At 47.3% G+C, this 27,563-nt stretch overlaps 1 protein-coding gene across 2 annotated transcripts in view; it reads left to right on the forward strand.

Moving 5' to 3' along the window:
- Positions 1-27,563, forward strand: part of mst1rb (macrophage stimulating 1 receptor b) — a 129,879-nt gene that overhangs the window by 30,751 nt on the left and 71,565 nt on the right. The window contains exons 2-4 of one of the 2 annotated variants that reach the window (XM_078209893.1): positions 5,534-5,701; positions 23,368-23,484; positions 27,363-27,533. In XM_078209893.1, the coding sequence (XP_078066019.1) occupies positions 5,534-5,701; positions 23,368-23,484; positions 27,363-27,533 (456 nt within the window). The remainder of the gene's footprint in view (positions 1-5,533; positions 5,702-23,367; positions 23,485-27,362; positions 27,534-27,563) is intronic. The other variant, XM_078209894.1, reaches the window with a different exon arrangement.

Genomic DNA, 27,563 nt, shown 5'->3' on the forward strand with positions numbered 1-27,563 from the left:
AGAATGTATGTTTTTTTTGCCTCGGTTTGAGTAAAATGTCGCTGGACAAGGGTGGATTGGGGAGAATTCTTTAGCCGGCGGTGGGGGGGTCTGATCTTTCCTTGTGGAAGCCTGAGGAGAACTCCGAGACTGTTGTCACACAGGGAATCCACAGGTTTATTTCCATGAACTATTTCTGCTATTTTACCCGGTATTGATGTAATGCTGTCGGGTGAGCAATTGGTTCCATCTGCCTTGGCGAAAATCACAGAATCCTACAGTACAGAAGGAGGCCATCCAGCCCATCGAGTCTGCACCACAATCCCACCCAGGCCTCATTCCCGTAACCCCACATATTTACCCTGCAAATCCCCCTGAAACAAGGGTCAATTTAGCATGGCCAATGCACCTAACCCGCACCATCTTTGGACTGTGGGAGGAAACCGGAGCACCTGGAGGAAACCCACACAGACACGGGGAGAACGTGCAAACTCCAAACAGACAGTCACCCAAGGCTGGAATTGAACCTGGGTCCCTGGCGCTCTGAGGCAGCAGTGCTAACCACTGTGCTTTCAACTGACATAGGTCCTAAGCTCTGGAATGCTAAATCTCTCCCCCTCTACCTCTCTTTCTTCCTTTAAGACACCCATCGACCCTTATGTGGCTGGGTGATTTTGCTTTAGAACACTCCTGGGAAGCGTTTTAGGATATTAAGGGCGCCACATAAGTTGCTGTTGTATATTTGATTCTGAGCCACAAGCATGTGGATGGCTTGTGCTTGTGTTATTCTGGAATATATTTGCAGATCCATGTATACACTGTGCACCAAAATAGTGTTGATCTTGGCAGACTTAGTGATGAAGGTAAACAGTGCCTTAGCAGAAGTAACGGGAATGGGAGCAAGTAACTGACACTGAATTAAAGACCTTGTGGTACTTCCATAACTATCTTTCTTTCTATTTTTTGACAATATTCTAGAAACTTTTTGTCTGCTTGCAATTCCTGTCCATCATGCTTTCGAACCAAATCTAGGGTGGCGTTGCCCTTAGCTGATCATGCTACATACATGTTTTATTCAGTTGATGGGTTCAAATATAGACAAATCACGGCTAGACATGCAGTCTGCGCCACCAGTTAATCATCTCGCCAAAGTTTCGATGAGAATGTACCGGAAGAATGATGGAAAACATCCTGCCCCTGAAGCTGAGGGCAATCTGGTGCTGTAAATCCGAGCAGGACAGTGGAATAGCATGAAGGCAGTGGGCCAAGTGGCTTCCTTACCCGCTGTCTAATTCTTAGAAATAACTCATTCTGAGAATCCTGTCGTGAAAGAAGGGAGAGAGTCGAATGATTAAATTACTCAAAATGTTCTTTGAAAACTCTTTATTTTGCCGCTTCCTCTCCCAACAAGTTAAGACATAGTTTGCAATGTAATAATGGGGTGGCACAGTGGTTAGCACTGCTGCCTCACAGTACCAGGGACCCGGGTTCAATTCCAGCCTCAGGTCACTGTCTGTGTGGAGTTTATCTGGTAGCACGAGCTTTCGGAGCGCTGCCCCTTCATCAGGTGAGCGCAGGATTTGTTTCACAAACAGGGCAAAATAAACACAAACTCAATTACAAAATAATGGTTGGAATGCGAGTCTCTACAGGTAATCAAGTCTTAAAGGTACAGACGATGTGAGTGGAGAGAGGGTTAAGCACAGGTTAAAGAGATGTGTATTGTCTCCAGCCAGTTAGTGAGATTTTGCAAGCCCAGGCAAGTCGTGGGGGTTACTGATAGTGTGACATGAACCCAAGATCCCGGTTGAGGCCGTCCTCATGTGTGCGGAACTTGGCTATCACTGAGCAGAAACTGATAGCCAAGTCCCGCATACATGAGGACGGCCTCAACCAGAAACTGAAAGCTCGTGCCACCAAATAAACCTGTTGGACTTTAACCTAGTGTTGTGAGACTACTTATTGTGCCTACCCCAGTCCAACGCCGGCAACTCCACATCATGTGTGGAGTTTGCATGTTCTCCCTGTGTCTGCGTGGGTTTCCTCCGGGTGCTTCGGTTTCCTCCCACAGTCCAAAGATGTGCGGGTTACGTTGATTGGCTGTGCTAAATTCACCCTTAATGTCAGGGGGACTGGCTAAGATAAATGTGTGGGGTTATGGGAATAGGGTCTGGGTGGGTGAAGGCTCTGTTGGCCGAACGACCTCCTTCTGCACTTTAGGGATTCTATGATTCTAGGTATGTCACAGGTTTTAAATAAATACATTCTAATTTGCTCAAAAATTGCCCTAATCCTGTTGAGATGTAGCTGTTCTATTTTGCGCTGTCCTCTTTCAGAATCTCTATCTTCAGATGGATGACCACAAGCCTCCTCTGTCCTGGCCCTTCCCTTCCACTGGGCGGCACGGTGGCACAATGGTTAGCACTGCTACCTCACAGCGCCAGGGACCCAGGTTCGATTCCCAGCTTGGGTCACTGGCAGAGTTGGCACGTTCTCCCCATGTCTCCCCAAGGTTTCCTTCGGGTGCTCCGGTTTCCTCCCACAGTCCAAAGATGTGCAGGTTAGGTGGAATGGCTATGCTAAATTGCCACTTAGTGTCCCAAGATATGTAGGCTGGGGGATTAGTGGACTAAATATGTGGGGTGACCGGGATAGCGTCTGGGTAAGATGCTCTGTCGGAGAGTCAGTACAGACTCGATGGGCTGAATGGCCATCTTCTGCACTGTAGGGATTCCATGATGTGATGTTTTTGGTTCATCCTAACCCACTCCACGACACCCTGACTTTGCTGTTTTCTACCTGTCGTGCAATGGGAGTTCCTACTTTTTGTTTTTTGTCACCTTCCTCATTTCAACCAGTTGCCGTTCTCTTTGTGACCTGTGCTGGCTTAGATCTGTCATGAATAAACATGTATTTGCTAACCGTGCGATCAGCAGCGGTGCTTTCCTTTTTATTCACAACCCATCCTGAAGCAATTTAGACGATGTGGCTGGGTGAGCTGCCCATACGAATACCAGGAACCCATTTATGAATAACGAAAAACATTAGGGCGGCACGGTGGCACAGTGGGTTAGCACTGCTGCCTCACAGCACCAGGGACCCGGGTTCAATTCCGGCCTCGGGTCACTGTCTGTGTGGAGTCTGCGTATTCTCCCCGTGTCTGCGTGGGTTTCCTCCGGGTGCTCCGGTTTCCTCCCACCGTCCAAAGATGTGTGGGTTAGGTTGATTGGCCATGCTAAATTGACCCTTAGTGTCAGGGAGATTAGCAGAGTGAATTATGTGGGGTTACGGGAATAGGGCATGTGTGGGATTGCGGTTGGTGTAGACTCGATGGACCGAATGGCCTCCTTTTGCACTGTAGGGATTCTATGATTAGAAGCCAAAAATACAGATTTAAATTTCCTTCAATTGTTTTCTATAATAAGCTAGTGAATGAAAATGTCTGTGTTTATTTATTTTGATTTGATTTATTATTGCCACGTGTATTAGTGTGCAGTGAAAAGTATTGTTTCTTGCGCGCCATACAGACAAAGCATACCGTTCATAGAGAAGGAAAGGAGAGAGTGCAGAATGTAGTGTTACAGTCATAGCTAGGGTGTAGAGAAAGATCAACTCAATGCAAGGTAAGTCCATTCAAAGGTCTAATGGCAGCAGGGAAGAAACTGTCTTGAGTCAGTTGGTATCGTAGCGGGCGGGACAAGGACTATGCAAAGGTCAGTTGACCTTGGGTGGGATTTTCCAGTCTTGGGGTTGATGCACCATCAATCGAGCAAAGACTAGTTTGTATGCAAGAACAAGTAGGCTTTTATTAGCAAAAGACTTGGAGCACACCCATGCCGATGAACTGGTCCAGACTGAGGCAGGGGTGGGGAGCAGTCGCCTTTATACCTGGACCGGGGGGGGGAGGAGTCTCGGGTAGGGCCGGCAGGGATGTGTCCAGGCATGTCACATATACAGGTAATAAGCTAACAGTGGTTTACCACAGGGGTGAGCACGACTGGAAAACCCCGCCCATTGTTTCATGTGGGTCCCTGAGCGTGGAATCAAAGTGAGTGAGGTATTCTTTCGTGGATGTCAGTGAGCTGAAAACCAAGATGGATACTTCACTTTTCCAGTGGTGTTGACTTCACATTATGAGATGGGTAGACAGAGATGAATTGGTCTTGTAGGTGATGCGTCAATGTTTCCAGCAGAAGCAGTGTAGATGGGGCCAGGTGCCCGTCATGGGCCGGAGCTCCTTGTCTACGACACTGCCGGTCCGATAGTAAAAAGACAGACTGAGACTATGCAGTTCAGCGAGGCTGTATTACTGCTTCCACAAGGCCCATGTCGATTGACTCCCATCTCTCCACACGATCTAGAATCAATGTGTAAACCCCTTCTGAGTCTCCGAGATTGTCAAATGCCTCAATCATTAAGAAGGTTACCGGGCCCTTTGTCTTAACAGATCCCTGTTGGCCGATCTGGGTTATGGAATGTAGATGGCCTTTGTGTAGCTCTCATTATATTTGGTCTGTGCAGCCTCCCGGTTGTTGGGGGGAGGGGGGGGTGGTGTGTGTGTTAGTGGCTCTTCAGGAATAACGTGGTGTGAGTTTCCCTGGTACTGCCAGGTAGCTCCTTTAGTTCAGGGTCACAGACAGACATAGATATAGCCATTTAGAGTCTTTGTCCAATTTGACATTACGAGAGAGAGAGCAATGAGCATATTACAGAAAGAGGCCATTCGGCCCATCGAGCCTGCACCCATAACAATCCCACCCAGGCCTATCCCTGTAACCCTGGATATTTACCCTGCTACTCACTTGACACTAAGGGGCAGACACGGGGAGAACAAGCAAACTCCACGCAGACAGTGACCCGAGGCCGGAATCGAACCCGGGTCCCTGGCGCTGTGAAGCAGCAATGTTAACCACTGAGCCACCATGCCGCCTTGTATCTCTGTCTATTTTCTAAGAAAATTATACAGGGTGAAGTCTTAGTTCCTCACACTTTCTAAGTGCTTATATTGCTGCCACTACTGCTTCCACATGCTAACAGCCACCCTCCACAAGCTAACCTCTGACGCACTGGAGGCAGCATCACTCACGATCATAGAATCATTGAATCCTACAGTGCAGAAGGAGGCCATTCAGCCCATCGAGTCTGCAGCGAACACAATCCCATCCAGGCCCTATCCCCATAACCCCATGCATTTACCCTAGCTAGTCCTCCTGACAATAAGGGGCAATTTAGCATGGCCAATCCACCTAACCCGCACATCTTTGGACAGTGGGAGGAAACCAGTGCATCCGGAGGAAACCCACGCAGACACGGGGAGAACGTGCAGACTCCGCACAGACAGTGACCCAAGCTGAGAATCGAACCCGGGTCCCTGGCGCTGTGTGGCAGCAGTGCTAACCACTGTACTGCCGTGCCACCCAGATCTGCTAGTCTTCCCATGTCTACAACTTCTGCTGCCATTTTGCTCAGAATCTTCCAGATGAACCTTTTGCAGGTTGATGCATGATTTTTGCCAATGCAGTGATCGATTTTTGCTTTCTCTTCCCTTTTTCAGAGTAAGAGAGAGTGTTGGGACAAACCAACCAAGACATCGCAAGCCCTCAGCCGCATCGATAGATTTGATGGAGCGCTGGATGATACTAAGCTCACGTCCATCATTGTATCTGTAATAGGAAATTCCACAGTGGGTCACCTTGGAACAGCAGATGGAAGAATTTTGCAGGTAAAAGATGTTTTGACAGCAAGTGTGGGATTCGATCTCGGTTACGTGCTGTGGGCTAACTCCCGATGTCTGGTTCGGAGGTTTATCCTGAGTATCAAGACTTCCAACGACATGTATCAAGTCCAAAGACGTGCTGGTTTTATCATTGGCCGTGATAAATTCTCCCTCAGTGTACCCGAACCAGGTGCCAGAGTGTGGCGACTAGGGGATTTTCACAGTAACTTCACTGCAGTGTCAATGTAAGCCTACTTGTGACACTAATAAATAAACTTTAAAAACTTTATTGGTGACATGCAGCTTGTGGGTGGGTCACCATGCTGCCCCCCTTCCCCCCCACCTTTCCATTTCTGGGGAAAATGGCTTGGGTGGGGATGGTATAAGCTGACAGATTCTTGCGTTCCCCTGCCTCCACCTTCATCTGGGTGGGTGAAAATCCTGCCTTTGATTACAAAATCTACGCTGACTCTTCAGTGCAGTACTGAGGACAAGCTGCACTGTCAGAGGTGCCTTCTTTTTAATGAGGCGTTAAATCAAGGCCTCCTCAGAACACACAGAATCATTGCCACTATTTTGAGAAAATAGTTTGTTGCTGAATTTTCTACATTACAACAGTTGGGTCTAAAAGTGCTCCAAGACATCCTGATATCATGAAAGGTGCGATATAAGTGATTTTAAAAATCTCTGTTTGTTAAGCCATCTTTCGAACTGTCTGATAGTCCATGGTTATTCACAGTGAGTGGTCTCACAACACCAGGTTAAAGTCCGACAGGTTTATTTGGTAGCACAAGCCACAAGCTTTTGGAGCATTGTCCCTTCATCAGGTGAGTGGGAGTTGTGTTCACAAACAGGACATATAAAGACAAACTCAATTTACAAGATAATGGTTGGAATGCGAGTCTTTACAGGTAATCCAGTCTTAAAGGTACAGACAATGTGAGTGGAGAGATGGTTAAGCGCAGATTAAAGAGGTGTGTATTGTCTCCAGTCAGGACAGTTAGTGAGATTTTGCAAGCCTAGGCAAGTCGTGGGGGTTACAGATAGTGTGACATGAACCCAAGATCCCGGTTGAGGCTGTCCTCATGTGTGTGGAACATGGCTATCAGTTTCTGCTCAGCGATTCTGCGTTGTCGTGTGTCGTGAAGGCCGCCTTGGAGAACGCTTACACAAAGATCAGAGGCTGAATGCCCGTGACCGCTGAAGTGTTCCCCAACAAGAAGAGAACACTCTTGCCTGGTGATTGTCGAGCGGTGTTCATTCATCTGTTGTCGTAGCGTCTGCATGGTCTCCCCAATGTACCATGCCTCGGGACATCCTTTCCTGCAGCTTATCAGGTAGACAACGTTGGCCGAGTTGCAAGAGTATGTACCGTGTACCTGGTAGATGGTGTTCTCACGTGAGATGATGACATCCGTGTCGATGATCCAGCACGTCTTGCAGAGGTTGCTGTGGCAGGGTTGTGTGGTGTCGTGGTCACTGTTCTCCTGAAGGCTGGGTAGTTTGCTGCGGACAATGGTCTATTTGAGGTTGTGCGGTTGTTTGAAGGCAAGAAGTGGGGGTGTGGGGATGGCCTTGGCGAGATGTCCGTCTTCATCGATGACATGTTGAAGGCGCCTGAGATTATTATTTGTGCTACCAAATAAACCTGTTGGACTTTAACCTGGTGTTGTGAGACTTCTTACTGTGCTTACCCCAGTCCAACGCTGGCATCTCCACATCATATTCACAGTGACACACTGGTTAGCACTGCTGCCTCACAGTGCCAAGGACCCTGGTTCGATTCCTGGCTTGGGTCACTGTTTGTGTGGAGTTTGCATGTTCTTCTGTGTCTGTGTGGGTTTCCTCCGGATGCTCCGGTTTCCTCTCTCGGTCCAAAAGACGTGCTGGTTAGGTGCATTGGCCATGTTGAATTCTCCCTCAGTGTACCCGAACAGGTGCTGGAGTGTGGCGGCTAGGGGATTTTCACAGTAACTTCATTGCAGTGTTAATGTAAACCTATTTGTGACACTAATAAATAAAAAAACTTTAATTTGCTCCCTTGGGTTCCAAAGTCACGCTGTGTAGGTTGCTGCTCCAGTGTCATAACAGTGCTCTCATTGTTACTGATTAGATAATGGAAAGTTTTGACATTGCAAAGTGCTGGTGGTTTTTGTGGACATTGCCTGAATTGAGTGTGAAGTGGTTTCCCATGTTTGCTCTCAGCGTGGGAGTTTGCCGATTTAGTCCTTCAAGCAGAACAATAAGCATCGCTTTACTCTCGGGGATTAAGCCGTTCCCAATACAGGAAATTCTACTTAGGTTTTCTGATTCCTTCCCAAGTCTGTAATGATATGAAGCACCCTGACTCATTGAGGACAATTTATCCGTCTGGTTTTCTTAAATTAAACTCTTCATTCGATGGAATCCTCATTCAATATCTTGTTGGAGCTCAGTGAATTTTGGATCACTCTTGCCGAGGGTTTTGAAAGCATACATTAGGACATTTGCTTCTTGTAACTGCAATTGCCTCACAAAGCTGTTGAAGTTGTTCTATGGAGTCTGTTGGTTCTCCGCCACCACCCCTCCCCACCCCCCCCGCCACCTCACCCCCTCCCCGTCTCTCTCCTCCCCACCCGTCCCCGATTCTGTTCAAGTGAAGCTGTATACACAAATGATTCTCCTGTCTTTGTGACAGCCCTCTGCTACGTAAGATGATGGCTTGCGTCGTGATGGTCAACTCTGCGTCGAACAGTTCAGAGAAGGGTGGCACGGTAGCACAGTGGTTAGCACTGCTGCTTCACAGCTCCAGGGACCTGGGTTCGATTCCCGGCTTGGGTCACCGTCTGTGTGGAGTTTGCACATTCTCCTCGTGTCCGCGTGGGTTTCCTCCGGGTGCTCCGGTTTCCTCCCACAGTTCAAAGATGTGCGGGTTAGGTTGATTGGCCATGCTAAAATTGCCCCTTCGTGTCCTGAGATGCGTAGGTTAGAGGGATTAGTGGGTAAAATATGGAGGGATATGGGGGTAGGGCGTGGGTGGGATTGTGGTCGGTGCAGACTCGATGGGCCGAATGGCCTCTTTCTGTACTGTAGGGTTTCTATGATTTCTATGAAGGTTTATTGGACTAATACCTGGGATGGGTGGGTTGCCTTGTGAGGGAAGAGTGGACAGGCTAGGCTTGTATCCGCCAGAGTTTAGGAGAGTAAGAGATGACTTATTGAAAGATCCCGAGGGGCCTTGACAGGGTGGATGTTTCCTCTTGTGGGAGAATCCAGTACTGTTCAGAAATAAAAGGTCTCCAGTTTCGGATGAGGAAAACTCTTTCCTCTCAGAGGGTTGTAAGACTTTGGAACTGAATTCAGGAGCCGCTCTCTGGCACGGCAGTCTCTGCCACATTTACTGCAGTGGACGACTCTGGGCTGAAAAGGTGCGCGAATCACTGGCCTCTGTTTTCCCTGGACCCTCTTCTCATCCAGCTGAACTTTTCATTTCTGCTCACCCCTTCCATTGCCCTTCCAAACGGTCAACCCTCAGAGGTCACGACTGTCAGTGACTACCTCCTAGTTGTCCGTATCAATATCCACCTTCTTCATACCTTGTTTGTAGGTGTCCATCTTGTGGAGGTATGGACACCCTGGAGGTCACGGCCCAGTGGCCAATTCACCGCACAGGTCTTTGGGTTAATGACCATCTTCCATCCAATCCACCGTCCATCCAATGGGTGTGACCAAGCAAGTGCAGATATCATTGCCTTAGTAATGAGAGTATGGTGTTGTACCTGCCAATTCTCAGATACTTTCAACCAGTTTACTTACTCCAAGGTTTTACCCCGGTGTCCTTATTTGCAAGATGGACAAAGGACAAACACAAGTAAAGGTTCAACAAGTTTATTAATAATAACACTATTAACCCTTAAATTACCCACATAAAACAAGAGGATATCCCAGCAGATTCAAGTATACTACCCGTAAAGATGGTTTGGTTGAACTGCAGACCCGATTCTCTGAGTCCCTCTGGTCCATCGTCACGAAGGTGAGTCTCGATGGCAGCTTCTTCCTTCCTTCCTTCTTCGGTTAGTCTTCCGAATGGGTAAGGCCGCCTCCTTCGTCGAGTCTTCGCTCCTGTGTGACTTGAAGTGTGTCCCTTTATCCCCCAGCCTGCTTGCCTTTCCAGAAACCTCTCTGGCTTCCGGCCAATGAGGTCCCAGGAGGGGGTTCCAATACCCAGTGGGTTTCTTGATTTCTGCCTTACAGGACACCAGGGTCCGCCCCCCCAGGTGTCCATCTCCATGTTGTTGAACTTGTTATCAGATGAGGTATCTACAGGAACTCTTGGTGACAGAAAGTCTGGCCCGATCTGGGCTTCTAACAATAGACCGATGCATTTCAATGAGGTGCCATGATCTCCTGCTAAGTCTCAGTAGAGTGCAAACGACCTTTGATGGGTGGTTGATGGGTCAGGCACAGACACGTCTGTGTATTTGTATAATTGGCCTGCCTGAGGTTTGACTGTGTTTAATTTCAATATGCCCAATTCTTTAATTTAGGATATCCAATTTTATCAGCCTTAAAAACTAGGCCCTGTTTATGTTACCACAATGGTGATTATCGAATCATGAAATCCTACAGTGCAGAGTTCGGCCCATCAAGTCTGCGCTGTCCGCAATCCCACCCAGGCCCTATTTCCATAACCCCATGTATTTACCCTAGCTAGTCCCCCTGACACTTGGGGGCAATTTAGCATGGCCAATCCATCTAACCTGCATATCTTTGGACTGTGGGAGGAAACTGGAGCACCCGGAGGAAACCCACGTGGGGAGAACATGCAGATTCCGCACAGATAGCGACCCAAGCCGGGAATCGAACCCGGGTCCCTGGCACAGTGAGGCAGCAGTGCTAACCACTGTGCCACTGTGTCACCCTCCCTGATGGAATTAGCACAGTTCTGGAGCTCTGAGTTGGTGACCTTGACCTGACAAGAGATGCTGACGATATATCTGAGATAACGAAGGTGGAGATAGTTCAGCATTTTCTCCTGCTGAGAGCATGTTGTCCAGGTCTCACCATTGCAGAGCCGTGGATTGAGGCCACAGGCTTGGTAGATTTTGCAGTTTGGTGTTAGACATAGAACATTACAGCGCAGTACAGGCCCTTCGGCCCTCGATGTTGCGCCGACCAGTGAAACCAATCTAAAGCCCCTCTAATCTACACTACAGTGTCCCTCTAATCTAATCTACAGTGACCTGTTTTCAGTCAGGTCACTGTTGTTCCAAATTCTCTGACTCAGCCTTCCTGCCAGATTCTCCCCTCAACTCATCATTATCCTTCTTGACGTTGCCCTGCAGACCTGCTCCCTATACGCTTTGTATCAATGTGTATATTCGTAACCTGTGTAAGACTGGAAAACAAGTTGGGAGAATTGATAAAGGGGTGGGGTGGGGAAGGAGGGTGGTGGTGGTGAAATTGGAACACAGGGGTCCGAGGTCGGTCACACCGGTGAGTGTCAGAACAACGCAGAGTGGGATGCGGGCTCTGTAAATGATGTGTGACCTTACTGTACGTTCAAATCATCCCCATGTCATTTTGCTATAATTAGAGCTGTGGGATGGTGTCATCAGCTCTTTGCAATTCAGAACTCAAAACAATGAAAGCACCAGTGCAGTCAGACAGGTTCTATTTGCTATCATATACCTATGTCTCACAACCCTACTGTGCTGCAATATGGGGTGATGGCAATGTCTGTTACTGTTTTTCTGTCCATGGTAAATGGCAAAGGAAAAATTAAAACAAAAAGAGGAAGGAAAAGGTGAGGTTTAAATAGCAAAGCAGCACCGATTACTGCAGAGACAACATTTATTTTAAATTTCATTGCATAGCAGCACGGTGGCACAGTGATCAGCGCTGCTGCCTCTCAGTGCCAGGGACCCAGGTTCGACTCCTGGCTTGGGTCACTGTCTTTGATTTCATTTGGTTTATTAATATCACATGTATTAGTATACAGTGAAAAGTATTGTTTCTTGCGCGCTATACAGACAAAGCATACCGTACATAGAGAAGGAAAGGAGAGGGTGCAGAATGTAGTGTTACAGTCATAGCTAGGGTGTAGAGAAAGATCAACTTAGTGCGAGGTAGGTCCATTCAAAAGTCTGACAGCAGCAGGGAAGAAGCTGTTCTTGAGTCGGTTGGTACGTGACCTCAGACTTTTGTATCTTTTTCCCGACGGAAGAAGGTGGAAGAGTCTGTACGTTCTCCCTGTGTCTGCCTGGGTTTCCTCTGGGTGCTCCGGTTTCCTCCCACAGTCCGAAAGACGTGCTGGTTAGGTGCATTGGCCGTGCTAAATTCTCCCTCAAGTGTACATGAACAGGTGCCAGAGTGTGGAGACTCGGGGATTTTCACAGTAGCTTCATTGCAGTGTTAATGTAAGCCTACTTGTGACACTAATAAATAAGTAAACTGAGAAATAAATGTTTTTTTCAATGATGATCAGGCAGGCTGTGGTAATCCTTGGAGGTGCAGAGGAATCTGATTCTGTCGTGATTAATCGACAACATTACATACAGATTTGTTGCTTTTAGTACAGTTTAGTCATGTGAACTGTAACCTTGTCCATTTGGGCCTCACTTGGGGATTTGGCCATCTGTTTGTAATGAAGAGGAAAAATGTTCTCCTTATTTGGGGGGGGGATGTAAATGAATTGGAACCATTTTGGGGAAGGTTTACCAGACTAATCCCTGGAATGGACGATTTGTCTTGTGAGGAAAGATTAGACAGCCTGGGCTAATATCCGTTGGAGTTTAGAAGAGTAAAAGGCCACTTGATTGAATCATATATGATCCTGAGGGGGTCTTGACAGTGTGAATGTGGAGAGGATGTGGGAGATTCTAGAACTCAGGGTCACACATAGTGGCCCAGTGGTTAGCACTGCTGCCTCACAGTGCCAGGGACCCGGGTTTGATTCCCAGCTTGGGTCACTGTCTCTGCGGAGTCTGCATGTTCTCCCCGTGTCTGCGTGGGTTTCCTCCGGGTGCTCCGGTTTCCTCCCACAGTCCGAAAGACGTGCTGGTTAGGGTGCATTGGCCGTGCTAAATTCTCCCTCAGTGTACCCGAACAAGCACCGGAGTGTGGTGACTAGAGGATTTTCACAGTAACTTCATTGCAGTGTTATTGTAAGCCTACTTGTGACACTGGTAAATAAACTTTAGCTGTGTAAAGATAACGGATCACCCATTTAGGACAGAGGGATGGGAAATGTTTCCTCTCAGGCGGTTGTGAGTACGCTCTTTCTCCAAAAGCAGTGGAAGCAGAATCTTTGAATAGTTTTAGGTTAGAGCTAATAGATTCTTGGAAGAAAAGGGTTGAAAGGTGAGAATGTAGAGTTGAGATTACAATCGGACCAGCAGTGATCTTATTGAATGGTGGAGCAGGCCCAAGGGACTGGGTGGCCTTCTCCTGACCGTAATTCCTATGTTTGTACGTATGTAACAGTGATTCACCCTTCAGAAAGTGAACTAAAAGAGTTAGGATTGGCTCAAAATAGCCAGGTAGGAAAATTGACACTGTGGCAGGAATTTTACCGACACGCCCACCCTGATTTCAGAGGCGGGCGAAGCTCGGGGAATGGCATTCTCCACTGACCTCGGGCCGGTTTGTACGAACCTCGGGCAGACGTACCAGTAAAATTCCGCCCTGTGTGTCGCTGTGTGACACTGCGTGAAACTGCATTAGTTACAACTGCACCAGAAGCAATCGGCCTGATTTTAACAATTTTTGGGCAACTCAGTTGAAAACTCACTTGTTGCTCCAGGAATGTGTGTTTTGTTTGTTTCTGGGTTTGAGTAAAATGCCGCTGGACAAGGGTGGATTGGGGAGAATTCTTTAGCGGGGGTGGGGGGTCTGATCTTTACTTGTGTGGGGGGGGGGGGGGGGGGCCTTATGAGAACTGAAACTCCGAGACCGCTGTCACCCAGGGAATCCATAGGTTTATCCGCATGAACTATTTCTGCTATTTTATCCGGCATTGATGTAATGCTGTCGGGAGAGCAATTGGTTCCATCTGCCTTGGCGAAAATCATAGAATCCCTACAGTGCAGAAGGAGGCTATTCGGCCCATCGAGGCTGCACTGACCACAATCCCACCCAGGCCCTATTCCCGTAACCCCACATATTTACCCTGCAAATCTCCCTGACACTAAGGGACAATTTAGCGTGGCCAATCAACCTAACCCGCACATCTTTGGACTGTGGGAGGAAACCGGAGCACCCGGAGTAAACCCACGCAGACACGGGGAGGATGTGCAAACCCCACACAGACAGTGACCCAAGCTGGGAATCGAACCCGTGTCCCTGGCAGTGTGAGGCAGCAGTGCTAACCACTGTGCCACCGTGCCTCCACACATGAAGGAAAGGAAGTTCTTTTCAGGCTGCATCAAAGGGGGTGGGGTGGGGCGGTTATATATTTGCTTTCTTTATCTACCAGAATCCAACTTCACTTTGTACTTTGGGAAGTTTGGCTGTATTGAATAAAAAACTCCCCTTTCTTCTTCGGCAGTCCCTTGGGATTGAGAATGAGTTGCCTCCCCTTGGAGTCGATGGGTCCTGAGATCACTGATGAGGCCAATCTGCCAACCCTGTCATGTGAAGGGATGGAGGTGCTGCAGGGATGGGTGGATGGGTAGATTTGGAGGTTTGTGCTCTCCCTCCGATGTCCTGGCTTCTCCTCTGAGTCAAAACCTCTCGATGTGTTCGGTGCCTTCCCTCCCACTTGAGCGGCATGGTGGCACAGTGGTTAGCACTGCTGCCTCACAACGCCAGGACCCGTGTTTAATTCCAGCCTCGAGTCACTGTCTGTGTGGAGTCTGCACATTCTCCTCATGTCTGCATGGGTTTCCTCCGGGTGCTCCGGTTTCCTCCCACAATCCAATGATGTGCAGGTTAGGTTGATTGGCCATGCTAAATTGTCCCTTAGTGTCAGGGGAATTAAGTGTGTAAGTATATGGGGTTATGGGGATGGGGCCTGGGTGGGAATGTTGTTGGTGCAGGCTCGATGGGTTGAATGACCTCCTTCTGCACTGTAGGGTTCCGATGATTCTATGATGAGTTCTCTGTTGGGACGCAGCTGCCAGGATGCCGCTGAGCGGATTACTCTGCCTTACAACTGGTGCAAATAATTTTCGGAGGCTGGTTGGCAGGGGAAGGATGATTGAAGAGGTATTGAATTGGTTTGTCTGGTTTGACAAGCTGGTGGTGGGGAATCTGCAGGCAAATACAAAACAAGCTAAGAGACAGCAAGAAAGCAGAGTTAGCGGGTGCTGCCACGGCTGAAGTGAAAAGCAGTCGTGGGAAGAATCAGGGCTTGGAGGTTAGCTCGTGGGAAGGACTGAGGCAATGGCAGGAAACCAGCAACTGGCCAACTGGGCCCTCTGAAGGACAACATTATTGAAGGGTCAGTTAGTGTAACCTCATGTGCGCCACTTGTGGCAGAACCTGGCTCTCGAGTGTTGGTCATTTCAGCCACGGTGGCACAGTGGTTGGCACCGCTGCCTCACAGCGCCAGGGACCCGGGTTCAATTCCGGCCTTGGGTAACTGTGTGCAGTTTTCCATGTCTGCGTGGGTTTCCTCCGGGTGCTCTGGTTTCCTCCCACAATCTGAAAGATCTGCAGGTCAGGTGGTTTGGCCGTGCTAACTTGCCCTTGAGTGTCCCAATATGTGGGGTTACAAGAACAAGGCCGAGATAAGAAGCTCTGTTAGTGAATCGGTGCATACTTGATGGGCTGAATGTCCTCTTTTTGCACTGTAAGGTGATGCACGATAAATCACACGGGAGGCTGGATGTACCCGGGAAATAAAGGCTTTTATTACCAACAATAACGGAGCTACTATATTCAATATACAATCCCAGACTAAAGGGTCACCAGGCAGAGCAGTGACCTTTATACCTCTCCCGGAAGGCGGAGCCAACTGGAGTGTACCATAGGACTATATTAACAGGTAGAACAGCCCAACCCTAACCCCAACAGTAACATATCTACAGACTCATAGTGCTGGCCAAACCATGGCTCAGCACTCCTGGTGGTAACCAACAATGGTTCACCACATAAGGATTCTATGATTAGCAAAGGTGTATCCAACAAAGACACCCTTTTCCAACCTGAAATGGATTTTTTGTCCATAAATGGAAAATGCTGATGATGGGGCAATCTGTGCCTCTAAGAAAGCCGTTACCAACGAGGAGTAAATGCGATTACACACACTGTAATAAAGTGCTTGCTGCCCTGAGGACATGAATTCTTTTTGTATCCTTGGCGAGATGATGGGCAGCTGTGTTATGGCTTGTCAAAAATGCTGCCAGCACCTGGGTAATTGGCGAAGCGTCTTACGGTGGAAATTGAGGGTGTCAGCACTGAACTCGTAGCGGGGAAATGAGAGGCAGTTCTGGGGGCTGGGAAGTTGAGACCAATGGGATAGGACAGCGCAACACAATAATGAGTCATGCATGGGATTGACCCCTGGGAATGTGGAGCTGACTCCTGATTGGAAGCTGCTTCACATTCTAATTCCATCATGTCAAAGTTAGTGAGCTTCATGTTCCAGCCTGTACTACTTCATGTTTCAAGTGCAGAACCATCCAGGGCAAAGCAGCCCCGCTTGATTGGCACCACATCCACAAACATCCACTCCCTCCACCACCGACGCTCAGTAGCAGCAGTGTGTACTATCTACAAGATGCACTGCAGCAATTCACCAAAGATCCTTAGACAGCACCTTCCAAACCCATGGCCACTTCCATCTAGAAGGACAAGGCAGCAGATACATGGGAACACCACCACCTGCAAGTTCCTCTCCAAGCCACTCACCATCCTGACCTGTTCCTTTGCAATCGCTGGGTCAAAATCCTGGAATTCCCTCCCTAACGGCATTGTGGGTCAACCCACAGCTTGTGGACTGCAGCGATTCAAGAAGGCAGCTCACCACCACCTTCTCAAGGGCACCTAGGGATTGGCAATGAATGCTGGCCCAGCCAGCGACACCCACATCCCACGAATGAATAAAAAGATTTGCTCCATTCTGGTACCAGTACGGTAAAATATTTGGCATTCCATTTTGATCCAAGTACTGCCAGGGCACTGTCGAAAGTAGAGTTAGATAAAGGTAGAACCAGATGTATTTGGTTCCAGTTTAGTCCCCAATTGGAAATAAATTAAACCGTACGATCATAGAATCATACAGTACAGACGAGGCCCTTCAGCTCATCGCATCTGCATCGACAAATTAGGAACACCTGAACTCCCACTTAGTCCCATCTGCCAGCACTTGGCCCATAGCCCTAAATGTTACGATGTGCCAAATGGTCATCCAGATGCTTTTTAAAGATTGTGAGGAAACCCGCCTCTACCACCCTTCCAGGCAGCGCATTCCAGACTGTCACCACCCTCTGGGTAAAAACGTTTTTCCTCACATTCCCCCCAAAACATTCTGCCCCTCACCTTGAATCTATGTCCCCTTGTGACTGACCTTTCAACTAAGAGGAACAGCTGCTCCCTATCCACTGTGTCCATGTCTCGCATGATCTTGTACACCTCGATCAGGTCGCCCCTCATTTTTCTCTGCTCCAATGAAAACAACCCAAGCCTATGCAGCCTCTCTTCATAACTTAAATGTTCCATCCCAGGCAGCAACGTGGTGAATCTCCTCTGCACCCCCTCCAGTGCAATCACATCCTTCCGATAATGTGGCAACCGGAACTGCACACAGTGCTCTACCTGTGGCCTCACCAAAGTTCGATACAACTCCAACATGACTTCCCTGCCTTTGTAATCTATGCCTCGATTGACAAAGGCAAGTGTCCCATATGACTTTTTCACCACCCTACTAATATGCCCTTCCGTCTTCAGAGATCTGTGGAAAAACACACCAAGGTCCCTTTGTTCCACAGAACTTCCTTGTGTCCTACCATTCATTGAGTACTTCTTTGTCAAATTACTCCTTCCAAAGTATATCGCCTCACACTTTTCAGGGTTGAGATACCAGTGTATTATGCGGTCATTTTGAAGAGAATTAATTCTTCCTGTGGTGGACCTATTGTGGTACCCGGTGAATTTGTAAACTCTCTGTGCTAAAAGAAATTGCAACAAAACAAATATTTGGTGAGCTTGCATTCAGCAATCATGTGCTGTTGCTTCAACTTGTCATCGTGCGATTGATAACGTTCTTGCTGGGGCAAATTTCTTTTGATTTTTCTGTCTCAATTACACCCTGATCACGTTTTCTGTATCACCAATGGTGAGGCCGCACCTGGAGTACTGTGTTGAGTTTTGGTCGCCTTGCTATAAGAAAGATGTTATTAAACTGGAGAGAGTGTAGAAGAGATTTACAAGGATGATGCCAGGACGCAAGGGACTGAGTTACAGGGATAGATTGGACAGGCTAGGACTTATTCCTCTGGAACATAGGAGACTGAGGGGTGATTTTATGGAGGTGTATAAGGTCATGAGAGGTATGGATAGATTTGATTTGATTTGATTTATTATTGTCAAATGTATTAGCATACAGTGAAAAGTATTTCTTGCGTGTTATACAGACAAAGCATACCGTTCATAGAGAAGGAAACGGGAGAGTGCAGAATGTAGTGTTACAGTCATAGCTAGAGAAAGATCAACTCAATGCAAGGTAGGTCCATTCAGGGAATGAAGCCGTTCTTGAGTCGGTTGGTTACCTGACCTCAGACTTTTGTATCTTTTTCCCGACGGAAGAAGGTGGAAGAGAGAATGTCCGGGGTGCGTGGGGTCCTTAATTATGCTGGCTGCTTTGCCGAGGCAGCGGGAAGTGTAGACAGAATCAATGGATGGGAGGCTGGTTTGCCTGATGGATTGGGCTACATTCACAATCTTTTGCCGTCTTGGGCAGAGCAGGAACCATACCGAGTTGTGATACAACCAGAAAGAATGCTTTGTATGGTGCATCTGTAAAAGGATAGGATGAATGCACTCTTTTTCCCAGGATTGGGGAATCGGGAACTAGAGGGCATAGGTTTAAGTTAAGAGGGGAAAGAATTAACGGGAACCCGAGGAGTGATTTTTTTTTTTTACACAGAGGGTGGTATGTATGTGGAATGAGCTGTTGGAGGAAGCGGTTGAGGCAGGGACATTGACAACATTTAAAAGGCATTTGGACAGATACCCGGATAGGAAAGATTTAGAGGGATATGGGCCAAATGCAGGCAAATGGGGTTGGCTTCGATGGGCTTTTTTGGTCAGCATGGACCGGTTTGGGCCGAAGGGCCTGTCTCCGTGTCATACACTCCATGATTCTATGAACCGTGTGACTTGTGTTAGGTCTGCTATTTGTCAAGAATCTGCCTTTTGGAAACTATTCAGATGGCATGTAAGAAACTTTTTGAACCGGATCTCTTATTTCAAATTCCACGTTGAAATTTCTGCCTAAATTCCTGAAGGGATTGGAGGTTTGGCGCCAAAGAGTTTGTTTACTCCGCAGGAACTGAGTGACGTACAGTGAGTACCTTTAGTGTCGCCTGCTGTGAATCAGTTTTACCCGGGATTAAGGCGGCCTTTTCTCTTTTGCTGAGGTCAGTGTACTGGTAAAAAGAAGCATTTCCTGAGGTACTCCTGCTTGTCGGACAATTTGCTGCAAAAAGGAGCATTGTCTTCCCGATCTGTTTCCTGGGGTTTAGCACAAGGAAACAAATGGTCAGCAGATTTGCTTCTGACGATGATGTTCCCCCCCGGATCCCCACCCCGCCGTCCCGTCTTCAATTCCTTTGGGTCCAGGGGAATTTATGTTTGGAGGGGAATTCACCACCTTGTTCCAAGCATAATATTGAAAGTACAGCCGTCAGGCTTACAGAGAAAACATGTTTGCGAAAAGTAGGATGATTGAAATCCCTCAAAAGACGGCACAGTGGCTAGCACTGCTGCCTCACAGCGCCAGGGACCTGGGTTCGCTTCTCGGTTTGGGTCACTGTCTGTGTGGAGTTTGCATGTTCTCCCTGTGGCTGTGTGGGTTTCCTCCGGGTGCTTGTAACTAATAAACTTTACTTTTTAACTTTAATATCAAACTCTGAATCAGTTTTGAAGTGCATTGAGGTCGGCAAATTGTTTTCTTTATTCATTCATGACACGTGGGCGTCGCTGGCTGGGTCAGCATTTTTTGCCCATTCCTAGTTGCCCGAGGTCAGTTGAGAGTCAACCACATTGCTGTGGCTCTGGAGTCACATGTAGGTCAGACCAGGTAAGGACAGCAGATTTCCTTCCTTAAAGGACATTAGTGAAACAGATGGGTTTTTCTGACAATCGACAATGGTTTCATGGTCATCAGTAGATTCTTAATTTCAGATATTTTTGATTGAATTCAAATTCCACCATCTGCCGTGGCAGGATTCGAACCTGGGTCCCCAGAACATTAGCTGAGTTTCTGGATTAATAATCTAGCGATAATACCACTAGGCCATCCGCTCCCCTATAATGCAAATCATTGTTCACTAGATTGGTACCTTTGATTTCCTAAAATATTCCAACACACTTCGTAGAATCTCTATAGTGCAGAAGGAGGCCATTTGGCCCATCGAGTCTGCACTGACCCTCCAACAGAACATCCTACCCAGGCCCTATCCCTGTCATCCCATGTATTTACCCCGTTAATCCCCAACATCCTGATTTGATTTGATTTATTATTGTCACATGTATTAGTATACAGTGAAAAGTATTGTTTCTTGTGCGTGATACAGACAAAGCAAAATCTGATGGTAGCAGGGAAGAAGCTGTTCTTGAGTCGGTTGGGACGTGACCTCAGACTTTAGTATCTTTTTCCCGACAGAAGCTAGGGCTTTTTCCTGGTCTCTGGGAGCTGGTGTAGGGAGACTAAGGGGCAATTTAGCATGGCCAATTCCACCTAACTTGCACATCTTTGGACTTGTGAATTTATGGCAGATGGTGTAGTTTAAAGTCTCTGTAATGGTGGACATGAAACTATCATTGATTGTCATAAAAACCCATCTGGTTCACTAATGTTCTTCAGGGAAGGCAATCTGCTGTTCTTACCCGGTCTGGCCTACATGTGACTCCAGACACACAGCAATGTGGTTGACTCTTGTGACCTAGCAAGCTACACTGTTCAGGGGGAACGAGGGAGGGCCAACAAATGGTGGCCTGGCCAGCGATGTCGACATCCTTGAAAGGATAGAAAAACATATCTCTGAGCCCACAATATGATAGTGGTTACCTCAGGAAAGAGAAATGCTGAACTATAAATCCCCATTTTAGTCACAAGTTGATGCATTGGTGACAAACTACAAACCTTAAAAACCAAGGATCTTTCAATTGTAATAATCTGTTACTGGCGAAACTAGCAATGTTTGCTAAGATTAGCAATAATAGTTCCATCTGGTCATACAGCTCCAATTCAATTTACACGAGGGAGGTAGTGGTAATGTTACTGGACTAGTAATCCAGAGACCCAGGCTAATGTTCTTGCCACCATGGGTTCAATTCCCACCACGGCAGCTGGTAGAATTTAAATTCAATTAATAAATATGGAATTAAAAGCTATTCCCAGTAATGGGGATTGTTGTAAAAAATCCATCTGATTCACTTAAGGAAGGAAATCTGCCATCCTTATCTTTCTGGTCGACTTGTGTCTCCAACTCAGTTAAAGTTCTGGAGATCCGGGTTCAAATCTCGCTATGGCAGATGGTGGAATTTGAATTCAATAAAAAATATCTGGAATTAGGAATCTACTGATGACCATGAAACCATTGTCAATTGTCGGAAAAACCCATCTGGTTCACTAATGTCCTTTAGGGAAGGAAATCTGCTGTCCTTGCCTGGTCTGGCCTACATGTAACTCCAGAGCCACAGCAATGTGGTTGACTCTCAACTGCCCTTGGCCTAGCAAGCCACTCAGTTCAAGGGCAACTAGGGATGGGCAATAAATGCTGGCCAGCCAGTGACACCCATGTCCCACAAATTAATTTAAAAAAAAGACCCACAGGCATTGGCCTAACAAGACACTCAGTTCAAGGGCAATTAGGATTTTAAGTTTATTTATTAATGTCACAAGTAGGCTTACATTCACACTGCAATGAAGTTACTGTGAAAATTCCCTAGTCGCCACACTCCAGCGCCTGTTCGGGTACACTGAGGGAGAATTTAGCATGGCCAATGCACATAACCAGCACGTCTTTCGGACTGTAGGAGGATACTGGAGCACCCGGAGGAAACCCATGCAGACACGGGGAGAATGTGCAGACTCCACACAGACAGTGACCCAAGCTGAGAATCGAAACCGGGTCTCTGGCGCTGTGAGGCACCGATGCTAACCACTGTGCCCACCATGCCGCCCTTGAGTAATGAATACTGACCTTTTGATGCCCACAACCCACGAAAGAATAAAAATTTGAACTTTAGAAAATTGTACAACAGTGGTTCTTAAGGAAGATAAATCTCACCCAAAACTGGATTGTCAGTCAGTACTTGAAATACTGAATGTGTTCAGAATTTGCACCTGGAAGTGAGGGAGACCTTTGTCATGATTAAAAAAACAACTTAAATGCTTACTGTACCCTGGGTTTTATCAATAGGGGTGTAGAGTATAAGAGTAAGGAAAGTTATTTTAAACCTGCATTAAACATTGGTCTGCCTCAGCTGAAGTATTGTGCCCGATTCTGGTTGCCACAATTTAGGAAGGATTTGAAGGCTGCAGAAACCATTCACGAGAATGGTTCCTGGGATGAGGAACTTTAGTTACGAAGGCAGATCGGAGAAGTTGGGACTGCTCTCCTTGGAAAAGAGAAAGTTGAGAGGAGATTTGATAGAGGCATTAAAAAGGGCAGATAGGAAAAATCTTTTCCTACTGACGGAAGAATGGAGAATAAATGGGCGCAGATTTAAGATGATTGGTAAAAGAAGCAATGGCGACATGAGGGAAACCTTTTTCACACGGCAAGTGGTTAGGCTCTGGGGTGTATTGCTTGAAAGCATGGTGGAGGCAGGTTCAATCGAGGCTTCTAAAAGGGAATTGGATCAGTGTGTGAAAAGGAATAATGTGTAGGATTATGGGGAGAAGACAGGAAGCAGGGGGTGGCACCAGGTGCATTGTTCATCTGGAGAGCAGGCACAGACATGATGACCCGAATGGCCTCCTTCTGTGCTGACTGTTGTAAAAGCCCATCTGGTTGACTAAGGAAATCTGCCATTTATATTTGGTCTGGCCTTCATGTGCCACTGTTTTTTAGTGTGTAATGTCGTTAGCACTGCTGCCTCACAGCGCCAGGGACCCGGGTTCGATTCCCGGCTTGGGTAACTGTCTATGTGGAGCTTGTATATTCTCCATGTGTCTGCGTGGGTTTCCTCCGGGTGCTCCGGTTTCCTCCCATAGTCCGAAAGACGTGCTGGTTAGATACATTGGCCGTGCTAAATTCTCCCTCCGTGTACCCGAACAGGTGCCAGAGTGTGGCAACTAGGGGATTTTCACAGTAACTTCATTGCAATGTTAATGTAAGCCTACTCATGAGTAATAAATAAACCTTACTTTAAATTGCTGGAAATTTACAGCATTGTAACAATTCGGTGACTCTGTGATTGAATGGGTGTTATTGTAAAGCTCTTCTGTTAACAGCCTGGGCTTTGATATCTGAGTTTTACCAACTCTCTCAATGTTTTTACCTCCTTTCTATTTGTAGGTGATCATTCAGAGGTCCTTTAAACCACACGCAAATTTCAGCTTGAGTGAGTCAGATCCCGTTTCCAGGAAGGTTGTACGTACGAATGATTCTTTGCTGTTCATTACAGGAGAAAAGGTAAGAATTGAACAAGGGGAATTTTCCTTTATTCGATGTGGACTGGAGCTGTCACAAATTGATCATAAAACCAATCATGTCACCAAAATAACCAACCACTTTTTCTTTTACATTCAAAACGTTACACAAGATTGCTCTTGTATGTTTTTACAGAAAGCTTGCAGTTTTGCATTGCAGTTGTTATAGAGAACATTGCAGTCAAAAACCTGTACCAGAAACTAAAATGTGTTGTTTCCTTGTACTATTTCTTTCTGTTTTATACATGTATTTTTCTTTTTATCTCATTACGCCATTAATATTTGTGTTCTGGACCAAGAAATTAATTTAATGACCTCGATCGTCTGTAAGTAACTGGTTTTGGGTTGAATAGACACATGGGAATAGCATCAGCTGCCAGTTCCCCTCCAAGCCCCACACCATCCTGACTTGGAATCATAGAATCCCTACAGTGCAGAAGAAGGCCATTCGGCCCATCGAGTCTGCATCGACCACAATTCCAGCCAGGCCCTATCCCCATAAGCCCATGTATTTACCCCAGCTCGTCCCCCTGACACTAACGGGCAATTTAGCATGGCCAATCCACCTGACCAGCACATCTTTGGACTGTGGGAAGAAACCGGAGCACCCGGAGGAAACCCACGCAGACACGGGGAGAATGTGCAAACTCCGCACAGACAGTGACCCAAGCCAGGAATTGAACCTGTGTTCCTGGCACTGTGAGGCAGCAGTGCCAGCCGCTGTGCCACCCATGTATATGGAAACATATTGCTGTTTATTTCGTGTTTACTATCAACACCCTAAAATTTACAGCATTGTGGGTGTACCTACGCCAAACAGTTCACCACCACCTTCTCGAGGGCAATTAAACAAACAATTAATTCATTTGTGGGATGTGGCTGGGCCAGCATTTGTTGCCCATCCTTAATTTGTGTTGAACTGAGTGGTTTGCTAGACCATGGCTGGCACGGTGACACAGTGGTTAGCACTGCAGACTCACAGCGCTAAGGGACTCAGATTCGATTCTGGCCTTGGGTCACTGTCTGTGTGGAGTCACGTTCTCCCCGTGTCTGCGAGGGTTTCCTCCCACACTCCGAAAGATGTGCGGGTTAGGGTGGATTGGCCGTGCTAAATTGCCCCTTGGTGTCTAAAGATGTGCAAATTAAAGGATTAGAGGGGTAAATGCGTGGGATTATGGGGATAGGGCAGAGACTGGACCTGGGTGAGATGCCCCATTGGAGGGACAGTGCAGACACGATGGGTCGAATGGCCTCTGCCTGCGCTCTTGGTGTTCTACCTCAGAGTTGAACCACATTGCTGTGGGTCTGGAGTCACATGTAGGATGGGGTTCTCTCCCTAAAGGACATTAGTGAACCAGATGAATTTTTACAACAATCTCTTTTGGTCATCATTAGACTGTTAATACCAGATTTTTATTGCATTCAAATTTCACCATCTGCCACGGTGGGATTTGAACCCGGGTCCCCAGAGCATTACCCTGGGTCCCTGGATTACTAATCCAATGACAATACCACTACACCACTGCCTCCTGTGAGTAAGGATGGGCAACAAATGTTAGCCTCCCTGGTGATGTCCACATCCCATGAATGAATATATATTAAAAAAAACATCTTGGCTTATAGTTTCAAATTATCTGCCTCTTGTTGTAGAGAATTGCTTCTCATCTAGCTAGCTGAGATGAAAACAGAGCACGGAAAAACAGAAGGAATTCATTAGCTAATAATCTGTAATACAACATGCTGTGACCTTTCAGTGACTTTTTCCAAAATCTCTTAAATCTAAAACAATTGAAATATTGTGAAATGTTGCTGCTGCCAAATGCTTGGAATGGAAGTTGGTATGAAATTCTTACCAGGTGGTGTCGGAGTCCTCCCTGAGACATCATTAACTGAAGGGTTCCCCCACCCCCCGCCCCCCCCCCCCCCCCCCCCCCCCCCCGCCCCCCCCCGAGTGCTCCGGTTTCCTCCCATAGTCCAAAGATGTGCGGGTTAGGTTGACTGACCATGGTAAAATGCCCCTCAGTGTCAGGGAGATTGACAGGGTAGATACAAACAAAGAACAAAGAACAATACAGCACAGGAACAGGCCCTTCGGCCCTCCAAGCCCGCGCCGCTCCCCGGTCCAGGATTGAATCCTGAATCCAGGATCCCCGCCCAATTTTCCAGCCTACCTACATACCAATATCCTATCCACCGAGCTGTCCCTCACAGCTACGATGCTTTGTTCATTACAACCTATTAACTTACCCCCACCCCCCCATTCCAGACCATGTGATCTCCAGGGAGATGCGTGGGGTTACGGGGATAGGGCCTGGGTGGGATTGTTATCGGTGCATTTGATGGGCCAAATGGCCTCTTTCTGCACCGTTAGGGATTCTATAGATTCTATAGATTCTAAGTTGATGCTTACCAACCCATGGAATCTGGATAGCCTCCCAGCATCACTAGGGAGGCTAACATTTGTTGCCCATTCTTAATCCCAGGGGGCAGTGGTGTAGTGGTATTGTCATTGGATTAGTAATCCAGGGACTCAGGATAACGCTCGAGGGACCCAGGTTCAAATCCCACCATAGCAGATAGTGAAATTTGAATTCAATAAAAATAGGCAGCCTATTTATCCCTGAGCTAAAGGTCTGAACCTATTATAGGGAATGGTGGTGTAGTAGTCATGTCACTGGACTAGTAATCCAGAGGCCTACATTAATGCTTTGGGGGCATAGGTTCAAATCTCACCAGGAGTGGCATGGTGTCACAGTGGTTAGCATTGTTGTCTCACAGTGCCAGGGACCCAGATTCAATTTCAGCCTTAGGTGACTGTGCGGAGTCTGCACCTTCTCCCTGTATCTGCGTGGGTTTCCTCCGGGTGCTCAGGTTTCCTTCCATAGGCCAAAGATGTGCAGTTTAGATGGATTGGCCATGTTAAATTGCCCCGTAGTGTCCAGAAATGTGTAGGTTAGATAAATTGGCCATGATAAATTGCTCCATTATCGTCCAAAGATGTGTAGGTTAGATGGATTAGCCATGGTAAATGTGTGGGGGTTACAGGGACAGGGCGGGGGGAGAAGGCTTGGTAAAGAGACTCTGTGAGAGAGTCGGTGCAGACTTGATGGGCTGAATGGCCTCCTTCTGCACTGTAGGGATTCTACGAATCTATGACAGTGACTATGAAAACTGCCATTGATTGCTGTACAATTCCATCTGCTGGTCCACATGTGACTCCAGGTCCCCAGTAGTGGAAATTGGGGCTGGGGAGCAAGAACAAAGGGAAAAAGACTCATTTTCTCCATCACAAGGGCAGTCTATTTTCACCTCCATTACATCACTCATCGCATACCATTCGCTGCTGAAATTCTCATGCTTTTGCCTTTCCTCCACTTTGCTATTCCAATGACTGACTTCCTATCCTCTACACTCTGTCGACCTCAGCTTATCCAGAGTTCTTCCACCTGTAATAACTCCCGCCAACCCTTCTTCTCACATTGTTGTCATCCCTGATGTTTCGAACAGAAATTCTTGAATCCCTGTGTGGCGCCCTGCCCTATCTCTGTAACCTCCTTAGTTCTACAAGCCAACCCTCTCACCAAACCCGCTGTTCCTAAACTCTGCCCTCTTGTATGCTCATCTTCCCTTCGCACCTCTGTTGGTGGGTATGCCTGTGGGTGCCTACAAGCCGTATACTCAGGAATTCCTTCCAGATGATCCTCTGCCTCTCTACATCCCTTCTCCCTCACTTCCTCTGACGAAGGGTCATCCAGACTCGAAACATTGGCTCTATTCTCTCTCCACAGATGCTGTCGGACCTGCTGAGATTTTCCGGCACGTTTTGTTTTTGTTGTTGATTATTTCCCTTTTTGCTTTCAGCTGACCAAAGTGCCAATCGATGGACCAGGCTGTCATCACTTCCTCACCTGCAAATCCTGTCAGATCGCACCGTCCTTCATGAGGTGTGGCTGGTGTGAGGGATCTTGTACCCGGCAGCAGGAATGCCGGAAAAAGTGGTTGCCGGACACTTGCACACCTGTTATTGTTGAAGTACGTTTCTAAAAATGTACAACCGTTTTA

The sequence above is a fragment of the Mustelus asterias genome, chromosome 3 (genome assembly GCF_964213995.1).
Source record: "Mustelus asterias chromosome 3, sMusAst1.hap1.1, whole genome shotgun sequence".
In the NCBI taxonomy this organism is placed as follows: domain Eukaryota; kingdom Metazoa; phylum Chordata; class Chondrichthyes; order Carcharhiniformes; family Triakidae; genus Mustelus; species Mustelus asterias.